The sequence below is a fragment of the Pituophis catenifer genome, unplaced genomic scaffold (genome assembly GCF_029215685.1).
Source record: "Pituophis catenifer annectens isolate HBS135680 unplaced genomic scaffold, rPitCat1.0.hap2 SCAF_2, whole genome shotgun sequence".
NCBI lineage: Eukaryota > Metazoa > Chordata > Lepidosauria > Squamata > Colubridae > Pituophis > Pituophis catenifer.
In genome coordinates, this window is record NW_027256882.1 from 123551686 (window position 1) to 123564412 (window position 12727).

A 12727-nucleotide genomic window follows, 5' to 3' on the forward strand; every position below is an offset into this window, starting at 1 on the left:
CATATCCCTCTTCACCCAAGTGCCAATCAAAGAAGCCTTGACAGCTACCCCAAACAAATATAACCCCCCCAAGCACATCCTAGATCTGACCAACCACTGCCTATCCAACACATACTTCATCTATAACGGACAAAAATACAAACAAATAGAAAGAGCACCCATGGGATCACCCCTCTCACCTGTCATTGCAAACCTCTACATGGAACACTTTGAAACCCAAGCTCTAGAAAAATCTGATCACAAACCCAAACTCTGGCTCAGATAAGTAGACGACACCTTCATAATCTGGCCACACGGGAAAGAAAAACTGGACAACTTCTTCACACACCTCAAAAGCCTACACCCCAAAATACAGTTCACCATGGAAACAGAAGCTAACAACCAACTTCCCTTCCTGGATGTCTTAGTCTACAAGAAATCCAATGGCTCCCTAGGATACACCATCTACCAGAAGAAAACACACACAAACCGCTATTTGCATGCACTCTCACACCACCACCCAGCACAGATCAACTCCGTAGCCAAGACACTCATCTCCAGAACAAAACGCTTAGCTGATGAACAACACCTAAAAACCGAACTACACACTCTCACTAACGTACTAACATCCAACGGATTCCAAAGAAATAAGATTACCAACCTAATCCAAAAAGAAACCCCCACTAAAATCCAAGACAGAGAACAAGAAAACGGCAAGCCCTCCTCCCATACATAAAAGGCACCACAGACAGAATCAACAAGATCCTCCACAAACACATCAAGACAGCATTCTGCACAAACCGAAAAATATCCACCATCCTAAGAAACCCCAAAAACAAAATTGAGTTAGAAAATCAAGGAGTATATGAAATCCCATGCACCGCCTGCCCCACCACATACATCGGACAAACCAACAGAAGAATAAGTGCACGCATTGAAGAACACAAGAACTCAGTCAGAAAAGAGGAACCAACTTCTTCCCTGGTCCAACACCTTAAAGCCACAGGGCATGAAATTGACTTTAAAAAGACCAGAACTATCGCCAAAACTGAACACTTTAACAACAGAATAATCAGAGAAGCCATCGAGATAGAAAAACGCCCACACAGCATGAATAAACAAGATGATACCTCCCGCCTACCAGCCATTTGGAAACCCGCCCTTATTGACAAACGAGTCCCTAACACTAAGAATGACACCAGACCCACATTCACGAAAACCACACAGGATGTCACCACCACACATCCACGCAAAAAGAAAACCCAAATCCACACCGATGAGGCACGGCCACAAACCAGAAGCCAGACCACAGCTGCATCATTAGCCACTTTAAACCCCTCCAATCCACACATGAAGCAAACTGACACCCACCATGAAGATGTGGCACGACCACGAACACAAACAACAGCAACGCAGCTCACCAGCTCAAATCCCCCTGCAACTCAGACTAACCCGAGCACAACCAAGCCCCCACCTAAACAGAACACCCCCCCACCCAATCAGAGCACAGCCAAGCCCCCAACCAATCAGAACACACCTCCACCCAATCAGAACACAGCCAAGCTCCCACCCAATCAGTTCTCACCCCCACTGGCAGTTAAAAGGAAGAAACAGCTGCGATCACACATTGCTCCTAGAAACATGAAGCCGAACACCAGCTTGAAGATGACGAATGAGACTTCGTCGAAACATCGCCAAGACACTTCCAATTTTACGTGGGAGAAATCCCGAATAACTAAAGCCCTACATACAAACACACACACACACATATATGTGTGTGTGTGTGTGTGTGTGTGTGTGTGTGTACAGTTAATATATAATTAATATATATATTATATATATTATATATATTAATATATATATTTATATATATATCAATTTTCTTACTTCTTCGTAGGGTTTATGTGTGTTTTTCTTCTAGCAACTGCTTGAGGCTCCTGGGTTGGAGCTGAAAGGCAAAAGAGAGCAGAATGCTCTCTCCCACATGTTGGAGTAGACCAGGTGTCTCGGTAAAACACTATATATATATATATATATATATATATATATATATATATATATATATATATATATATATTAATATATATTAATATATAAAATAAAATATATAAAATATATTTTATATATAAAAATATATAAATAAAAGTTTTATATATATATATATATATATATATATATATATATATATATATATATATATAAATTTTCTTACTTCTTCGTAGGGTTTATGTGTGTTTTTCTTCTAGCCAGGTTTTCCCTACGTAGGGAAAACCTGGCTAGAAGAAAAACATATATATATATATAATATATATATATATAGTGTTTTACCAAGACACCTGGTCTACTCCAACATGTGGGAGAGAGCATTCTGCTCTCTTTTGCCTTTCAGCTCCAACCCAGGAGCCCTCAAGCAGTTGCATCCACAACAAACCATTTTTATACCAAATATATATTTACTGATAAATGCTTACTGATAAATGCTTCGATAGAAAACCCATTTAATCTCCCCTGGTATAATACATCTGACTAATATGCAAGCAAGCCCAGGTTTGAATCCCAGAAGGGTATGGCTAGCTGATGAGAGCGAAATAGCTTGAAATAGATCTATACTAGTCTCCCTTTATTTCTTTGTCAGTAAATATAAATTTAACATAATCAATACACACACACACACACACACACACACACACACACACAGACACAGACACACACACACACACACACACATAAGGTAAAGGTTCCCCTCGCACATATGTGCTAGTCGTTCCTGACTCTAGGGGGTGGTGCTCATCTCCATTTCAGAGCCAGTGTTGTCCGAAGAAGTCTCCATGGTCATGTGGCCGGCATGACTAAATGCGAAAAGTACACGGAATGCTGTTATCTTCCCACCAAAGGTGGTCCCTATTTTTCTACTTGCACGTTTTACATGCTTTTGAACTGCTAGGTTGGCAGAAGCTGGGACAAGTAACATGAGCTCATCCCGTTATGCGGCACTAGGGATTCGAACTGCTGAACTGCCAACCTTTTGCGTCTTAGCCACTGAGCCACCATATCCCTATCTATATCTATATCTATATATTTTAAAGTAAAACTTTGAAAAACTTTTGACCAATCAAATTAGTCCTGGGTTTTTTGGGTTCTTTTTTGGGGGAATAACCTTTGCTTCTTTTCCTTCTCCCTTGTTGCAACTATTTCCTCATTTCCAGAAATGTTTGAGGTTTCATTCCTCCTTCCTCCTCTGAACACGAGACATGCTGGGAAAGAGAACTCTTTGGGCAATCACTTTATTTTTAAGCATGCCTCCTGCTGTGAAAGAGGGGTTGCCTTGTACTAGTCTTTCTGTATGTGTGGCAACTTGTTGGTGCTGCTTTTCATTAAAAAAAAATTGCACTGCAGGCTCCACACTCTCCTGCTTTACCAATTAACTACCAAACTTTCTGATGTAGTATATCACATCCTGACATTTGGCACAGACAATTGGAATTAAAAGGCATGCTGGCATTCTCCTTCAAGCTCTTAATTTAGAGTATGGGTTTTCTTTCTATACACACTGAATCACAAGGCTCGCTTAAAGGCAGCCTGCTTTATCTTCTCCTTTCCATCTAAGGTTTCTTAAAAGATGACAGATTTTCTTCTTTCTCTAACAAACTGTACACATTAATTAGTTACAATTTGGTGATTATTGCAGATGATCTCTACTGAGTCAAGTGAGATGATTTGCTTCGGTTCTCCCAGTTCTGCCTAAAGAGAGGGAGCTAAGCAGGAGGAATATCTCTAGATTTGTATGTTATTTCTGTCCTTTAAAAAAAAAAATTGGCTTGCGTTACCTTGGTTACTAGTTAGCCTCTTTGTGTGTGCAGGTGTTGTTAAACCCAGGAGAAAAATCAACTTGTGAACAATGATGACAAAGTTGAGCTGTTAATCAGATTAACACAAAACCATAACATGAGTGAAGCCAAGCATCTGCCTTTTACTTACTGACTACTTTCCTTAACATTTCCTAAACCTGAGTCAGTCTCCCTTGATGGCATGTTTCGCTTTGTGTGTTGCCATTTCAGTGCCATCAATTGCTCTGTATCAGAGGACCATTGGGCTGATCAGACGGAGTCAGCTGCTTTGCTTCTACTGAAGCTTCTGGCATGTGCAGAAATTGCTCCAAAGGAAAACTTGCCCAAATCTTCCTCAAAGCAGAGTCGGCCCTAGGAATGATTCTCAATAGTCCTTTTTTGTAAGTTAGAGCTCCAATTTGAAGACTTTTTATATAGTTGATAGCAGAATTTATTCCAAACTTTTAGTTTGTTACTTGGGGTCATAATTCACTCCCCCATAAACCAGTTGTATATATGCCTCAATTAAGTCCCAACCAAGGCACATTATGCCTTTACTAAGGTTTAGTAAAGTGTGTTAATGCCAATGGATATACATTTCTTTTGATAATATTTGTTTCCAAATAAGAGATATAATTTTGAGGGTAATATTTGGGAGCAGAGAGATGATGTAGAGGAAGGGCACTTCCATATTCACTCCCACCATTTCTCAATCCCGGCAACTTGAATGTCTTTGTCTGCCTTCAGTGCACACTTGCGGAGACAAATATACGTTTGAAACTTTCTCGGGGGGTAAAAAAGCCCAGCCTTATTCAGTGAATTGAAAGAGGAAAATGTTAGGCCAGGAAGCCGAAGTGCCACTGTTTCTGCTGCTTTCTACACTCACAAATTGCTCCCCACTGGGATAATCTCTTTAAAACAAAAAAAAAATATTGAACAAGTATTGTCACACACTGTGACATGTACTATGTTACTTAAGCATAAATATTGTCGGGGTTTGCTTTGTTCTGAAAAAGTTTTCCCTAGAGTTTCTGTCCGTAAGACCAATACTTTTGCTCTGTTGCCTTTTCTTACATCCATTCTTAACAGAATAGAAAAAAATGTGTTTTTTAATAGCTAGCCTTTTTCCTTTTGTTGTTAAATTCTACTGTATGCTCTGCAGCTTTGTGAAACTTTTAAAAATACGATTTTCTCTCTATATTCTCTCTATATTCTATCTCTTCTTACAAGGAGAGAAAGAGATGATGGGAACTTTAGATTTTCTCTCTTCGTGTACCTGATCTACGGATTTGGCAGAGCCTTGCACATCAAAACCTCAATGCCTCATCAGAATATTTAAAACCTGATAAATGTTCTATTCATATACACATTCACCATCATAACATTATTTTATTCAGTCTGAAAGTTATGAGCTGTATTTGAAATATGGGAAGAAAAAGTGTTTCTTCATTTTTCTCCCCAATTGTCCAAAAATCTATAAATAAATGAAATGCTGCTACAGAGTTTTGCTGATTGAAGTGCTTATCCCATTCCTCCAAACAAAGAGTAAATATGCCTCCTATCAGAAGAATGGGACTGGAGAACAGATTAACTGTTCAGCAAAGCTGTATATCATGGGCATGGTGCCATGTAGTAAGAGAATCTTGCAAGTCTGAATGTTCCTACCTTCCTCCCCCTTTTATCTTCATGTGAATTGTGTGTGTGTGGGGGGAATGTATATCTTAGACATTATCATAAATCTTTACCTTCATATGGACTTAAGCCACATTTATCTGTTTGTTGCCTTGGTAATATATCTTCCCTCTCTCCATCCAATCCATTCTTTTTACATTTTTCTGTGGGTTACAGAACAGAGATAGCATTAGACACATTTGTGTGGCTAGAGGGCTCAGGATGGAGGTGGTGTCACTGTGGTGGTCCTTCTGGATCCCTCAGTCATGATACTATTGCACATGGTATTCTTCTGGATCAACTTCAGGGATTGAGAGTGGGAGGTATTTTGCAGTGGTCCTCCTCCTTTCTCCAGTGGTGCTGATGACCTTACCTAGTTTGGGCAATGGAAGGTCTGCAAGACAACAACAAAAGCTCAGAGAGCACCAAGAATCCCTCATGTTTTTAATTGATTTGTAATAGATTTTAGTAGTAGGCTTTGTTCTAAGCTGCTCAGAATAAAATGGGTGGCCATATAAATTTGAAAAATAAATAAAATAAGTAAATCACAAGTAAAAAAAAATAAATCTATTTCTTAGAATAACTTAAAGCCCTTAGACACTACCTAGTCCAGATTCCTAAGAGCACTATTCCAAGTACTTTGCTGTCTCCAAAAGTAGCACTCAAGTTTAAAAACCAGAATGATCTCCCTGGAATCCAAGGCTGGCATATGCTGATTTATTTTTGGCTCAATTTTCACTTTTCTAGTGACTCTCTGACTGCTACGAGCCTACTTGATAAATTTCCCTCTTCCTGGAAAATTTATGCCAGTGAGGCTTCTCAAGTGCAGCTCTCTTGGCTGAGAGGTTGCCAAGAGCTAGAAATGCTACTCGGCAACAGGCATTTGATGTAGCCTTCCAAGTAGAGCAGGGCGAATTGGGTCACTGACTCTGGCAACATATAAATAGGAAACCATTCACACCACAAATTATCTATGCAATATTACCTGTCCAGTACGTTGACAAGCTTTTTTCTTAGCTCATTTTAATGCCTTGCCCTTTGCAATCTTGGAGGGAAAGTGTTATTAATAACCCCTTTGCAGAGCGAACCCATCCTGGAGGAACCTGAAACTTTTAAGCGTATGCATTTCTTAGATCTATTTTCTATAGCAACTTGCATCCTATCCATATAACTCCACTTTCTACTAGTAGTCTCACTAGTTGGGAGGATGACTTCATTTGCTTCTTACTGTTGGGCAGGAACCATACCATCTCTAGGGGAATTGCAAATTATTTTTGACCTCCATTACTTTATGCTAGAAACTATTCCTTTAAGTCTTAGGACCTCAATAATGGACCATTCAATTTTTTAAAAATATGTTTCAGGTTGTTTATGATTTTAGCCCACTGCTATATTTTACCAGTCACTGACTCTAACAAGATTTATATGCATTCACACACCACACACACGAGACAATTTAGAATTTAAAAACATTATCATTTTTTAAAATCACAAAATATTCTTCTAATCCTGTTTATTTGTTAAAATGCTAAGATCCCTTAGTATTTTGTAAGTTACCTTTCTAGTAACTTATTCACTTCTATGGTATTGGTTTTAGAAAACATCTATTCTTTTTTCATTTGAACCTTGCATCCTTTTTGTGTGTGTGCGTGTACATGTGTGTACATGTGTGTGGTGTGTAAAGGTTCATGACTGGCTTTCCTTTTGTCTTTAGGTAGATGATCTGAAGGCCAAACTGGCAGCTCAGGAGGTGGAGCTGAAGCAAAAGAATGAAGATGCTGACCAGCTGATTCAGGTAGTGGGCACAGAGACAGAGAAAGTCAGTATGGAAAAGGCCGTTGCTGATGAGGAGGAGCAGAAGGTGGCCTTGATTACCGAGGAGGTCCAGCAGAAACAGAAGGACTGTGAGAAAGATTTGGCACAAGCGGAACCTGCCCTTGCTGCTGCCCAGCAAGCCCTGAACACGTTGAATAAGGTACTTAAGTGGGGGTGGAGTAATGTTCCTAATATCCTGCTTACCTAGGAAGATCTCTGCACTCATACAGGGCGAGCCATACCTTCATATCGTCTGTTTTCCTTCACTTGTGGTGACTAATTGATGTAAAAGAAAGCATGAAGAAGGGAACTGACTCTCTTTATTATTTGATTATGAACTCGTCCTTAGTTCAGAAAAAAGCTGCCTTCGTTTCATATACAGGTAGTCCTCAACTTACAATCACAGTTTCTATTGCTAAGCAATGTGCTTGATAAGTGAGTCATGTCTGATTTTAGAACCTTTTTTTGACCGTGGTTGTTAAACGAATAACTGCAGGTGTTGAGCGAGTTGTGCAGTCATTAAGCGAATCCAACTTTCTGCATTGATTTTGCTCGTTGGAAGCCAACCGGGAAGGTTGCAAATGGTGATCACATGACCCCCAGGTGTTGCAACTGATAGAAATACATGATGGTTGCCAAGCACTTGGGTTTTGATGATGTGACAATGGGGATGCAATGATGGTCTTAAGTATATCAGGACCAGCTCTAAGTCACTTTTTTTCAGTGCTAACGTAACTTCAAACGCTAAATGAAGTCAAGGACTATCTGTAATCATAATTCTTTATGCTTATGGACTTAACATTTAAAGCTGGACTTCTCAATACGCATTTGAATTGTTTTATGTACTTTGTGACATTTAGTAGCAACAGTAGCATCATTTGCAAATTTTCATAACATAAAATGCACAGAACTAGAGTCGAATGTTTCTCCATCCCATTGAAATTTTTAGATGTTGATTATGTTTCCTATTCATACCTTTCTTTGTGAGTTGTCAAGGAAAGATCTTAATTCCACATCACAGAGCTTATACATGGATTCATAGTCTTGAACTCAGGACCCATTCACCCGGATGAGTTTAACGATTCAACTTGACATGGTACACTTAAGCGAACCTGATTTTAACCACCGATTCATTTTTTGTGAATCAGTAAAGACAAGTTAGCATGATAAGTAAGTCGAAAGTGAACTCAGTGAATGTAAGAAATAATTCTGTAAAGCACAAACTGCTTCTGTGACCTTTACTTTGCAGAAAGCAGGCAGTGGGGGCAGAGTTGCAGCCTCATACATCGCCTTCCTGTTAGCAAGACTGACTCATGAGCTCCAGGCACTGAGAGGCATGATACATGATTGAGGGCTGCAGTCTGCAAACTCCACTGAGAGTGAACTCTCGTTAGAAATGGAAGTTGTGTGACATCATGCTGGAGAAGCTGTAAGATGTCAAAGGAATTGAATGGCAAAGGGATGAATGGGGAGGGCAATCAGCAACAGGAATAGAATAGAATAGAATAGAATAGAATAGAATAGAATAGAATAGAATAGAATAGAATAGAATAGAATAGAATAGAATAGAATAGAATAGAATGAGTTGGAAGGGACCTTGGAGGTCTTCTAGTCCAGCCCCCTGCTCAAGCAGGAGAACCTATACTATTTTAGATAAGTGATTGTCTAGACCAGGGGTCACTAACTTTTTGGACCTCAGGGACCACTAAATTCATAATTTTAAATTCCGCGGACCATTACTATGAATTTTTTAAAAAGATAAATAGTATTTAGTGCAATATAAAAAATGCAAATAATTTTTCTGCGGACCACCAACATTTTCTCACAGACCACCAGTGGTCCAAGGACCACCAGTTGGTAACCACTGGTCTAGACTCTTCTTAAAAACATCCAGTGATAGAATGCCCACTATTTCTGGAGGCAAACTGTTCCACTGGTTAATTGTCTTCACTGTTAGGAAGTTTTTCCTTAATTCCAGGTTGCTTCTCTCTTTGATTAGTTTCCAACCACTGTTTCTTATCCTGTCCTCTGGTGCTTTGGAGAATGATTTGACCCAGTGGTGGGATTCAATTTTTTAAACAACAGGTTCTGTGGGCGTGGCTTAGTTGGGGGTGTGGCTTGGCAATCATGTGACTGGGTGGGCGTGGCTAGCTGGTCACGTGACTGTGTAGGCGTGGCTAGCTGGTCATGTGACCGGGTAGGCGTGGCTATGTGCATAGGGACTACTCAGAGGGCTGAAAAAAGTCATTTCTGACTGGGCCTCGCACTTTTGACCGGTCTTCACACTTATGACCATCCTCACATTTATGCCCGTGCAGCTTTCTTAACAACCATGTCACTCATTTCACAACTGCTTCTCTTCACCATGGTGACAAGATAGGGCAAAAACGTAAAATGTGAGGACAGTTGTAAGTTCGAGGACTGGTCAAAAGTGCGAGGACCAGTCAAAAATAACTTTTTCAGCCCTCTGAGTAGTCCATATGCACAAAAGGACTACCCAGAGGGCTGAAAAAAGTGATTTCTGACAGGTCCTCGCACTTTTGACCGGTCTTCGCACTTATGACTGGTCATCATTTATGCCCATTGTAGCATTCTTAACAACCATGTCACTCATTTCACAACTGCTTCTCTTCACCATGGTGACAAGATAGGGCAAAATCGTAAAATGTGAGGACAGTCGTAAGTTCGAGGACTGTGGGAAGGCTCTGGGCCACTTGGAAGATTTCTGTGGACCACAGCTGAAAAATCACTGGTTTGAGATACTGTAATCTAGTGGGCATGTAAAGAGACATCTCATTGTAGAAATTGGAATGATCCAGATCAGCAGTCTTCATCTTTTCAGCTTTGTGGCCAGGATGGGTGGGCGGGGAGAATGGTTCTGCATGAGTGGTGTGTGCAGCTCCATTTGCACAAGTGGTGGGGACACATGCACGCTGTTTGCACAAATGGACCTGCACACATAAGTGGAGCTGCATATGTGCGCTTGGCTGCCGCTTCCGCGCTCCAGTTGTTGGGGTCTGTTAGAATATTAATGACTGGGAAGACATGGAAACAAGGTCAGCCAATGAATAGGCATAGCAACTAAGTCAGCCAATTAGGAGCTGAGACAGACTGGAGCCAGGGCGTGTCTTAGTCTGCAGCTTCTGCTTCTGTGTAGAGAAATGAAACTGAAACTGAAACTGAAAGCAGTGTCTGCCTGCTGTCTGCTCTGCTGAAATGAAACTGTGAATCTGGTGTTGGTATTGTAAACTTACTTCATGTATTATTCTTGTATATAAAGAAGTTAATGAATCCTGCTGAATCAGTTTATTTGTGTGTGCTTCTGGATTTGATTTTTGCAAGAAACTCTTGACGGGGACCCCTGATAGATAACCCCAAACTTAACTATAAAATAGGTCTTGCTTTAAAATTAGGCTCCTATTCAGGGAGTCCATTTGGAAAAACGTTGCAAATATTATTTGAGAAGGTGATTTGGGGTCATTTCACATCAGTGAACTACTTCAGCCAACAGTAGGAAGAGGAGGTGATTTGAAAGTTGCTACTTTATAGTGGGCTTAATAGGGCTGGTGTGGGGAAGTTCCTTAAGCCAATATTGATATTCCATTAATTGTTCATCAGCTGAATTGTTCCTTGATTGTGTTATGAGTCAACTAAACTACCCCTCCCTGAAAACCCAGGTGGCAGAGAAACAAATACATAAACAAAAAGAGGTGGCAACTAAGCAAAAGTACGAAACAGTGGCAATTTTCCATTTGCTTCTGTACAACATCTCATTAAGGCAAGATTAATGGGAAGCCTGAAGCTTCCCTGGAAACGAAGGTGGCAGCATTTGCAGGCACTAAACGCCACATGCTCCTTCTCATCTGCATCCGAGAGTTTAGCCCATCAATTGACATGAATGATTGGCTGTGGATGTGTGTTTATTCATAAGTTTCAACCAGTAATCCAGATCTAGTATCCCTGTGCTTTTTAATGAAGCAGCACCAGGGGAAAGTATCAGCATTGCTTTTTAACTAAAAGTAATGAAAAATGCAGGTTGTCAGGAAAGGAGAAGGGGGAGGAGGTAATGAAATAGATTGCTTGGACTTAGCTTTCAATTGCTTAGCATGCAGTTGTACTGCTATCTAATAAATTTAATCATAACTAATGGAATCAACTGCTACCTGTGTGGAATAGTTTCTTGCTAATGCTCTGATGCTTTGTAGAACAGTTTTTTAAAAAGATTGCCCACCTCATATTCTCACCTGGCTTTGGTACCCTGCTGCTTTATGGGAATCTGTACCCTGCTGCAGATACTTCCTTGGTTAAAAAATTAATGCCAAAATAAAATCATTTTTGGATTTTTAGCCCAAGTTCCTTTTAGGCCCATACTGGACATCTGGATGATATTCTTAGAAGTTCAAGATAAAGTCAAGAAGACAATGCCTGCTAGACATTCTAGGACTAGAATACTGTTGCTTCTACCCAGGCAGATGCCTTTTAGATATGGGGATCACAACTCCATAATTTTCATCCCTCATGTTTGTTTATTCATAGCTGAATGATATCGAGGGAGAAAACAAACATAAATCCTCACTAGCAAATTTAATTGAAATGTCAAAAAACTTGGCCAGCTCCAGATTACAGAAAGGCACCCACTAAGCAGGAACTCGCAAACCAGGTCAAAATTGAGGCCTACTTCAGTGTTTTAACAAACAGATTGTACAATAGGAAAACTGAAATTTAGGGTCCAAAAGTGGTCAGAGCAATAGAACAAAATATCTACTACAAGGGCTCCCTTCTGAGGGAAGACAGACACAAAATAGCAATTAAGAAGTTCTAGCTTTTCACCATCCCCACTGCACCTTCTCCTCTTTGATTTATTATTTCTAACAGACTCAAATTATTTCTTTTTTACTATCTTGGGTATCTCTTGCAAATCTCAGATCATTCTGAGCTTTAACATTTTTCACAAAGTTTCTACAGGCTTTTGAGATTATCTTGTATTCTTTATTTATGATATGCTTTTCTCCCCATTTCCTAGGCATGCCCCCTTTTTTCAGTGTTTTTAGAGAGTTCTGCATGTATCCATTTTGGCTTTATTATATTTTCCCCATTTTTTTTCTTCATATAGGAATTGTTTGCAATGGCATCTTCAGGATCTGATTTCTTAGAATGTCCTATTCTTCCTGGATACTTTTCTCCTTCAGGATTTGAAGCCACTGGGTTTGAAATAGCTTCCCTCTGAATTTTAACATCCCTCTGCTTTTCTAATATCCAATATACAGACCTGACTCTCTTCACTTCCTCCTTCAACCTGATGTCACAATTCTGAGGATAATACTTTCCCACAGGGTGGCAGTCACATTCGCTTCATCACCCAATTTTTTTTTCCTGTTGGTGAGATTTAGATCCAGGGCAGCAGAACCCTTTGTTCTTCCTTCCACCTTCTGACA

General features: G+C 40.0%; 1 protein-coding gene across 1 annotated transcript in view; it reads left to right on the plus strand.

The window, feature by feature from the left end:
- Nucleotides 1–12727, plus strand: part of DNAH9 (dynein axonemal heavy chain 9) — a 233111-nt gene that overhangs the window by 127283 nt on the left and 93101 nt on the right. Inside the window, exon 49 of the mRNA XM_070934466.1 lies at nt 7192–7452. Within this exon, the coding sequence (XP_070790567.1) occupies nt 7192–7452 (261 nt within the window). The remainder of the gene's footprint in view (nt 1–7191; nt 7453–12727) is intronic.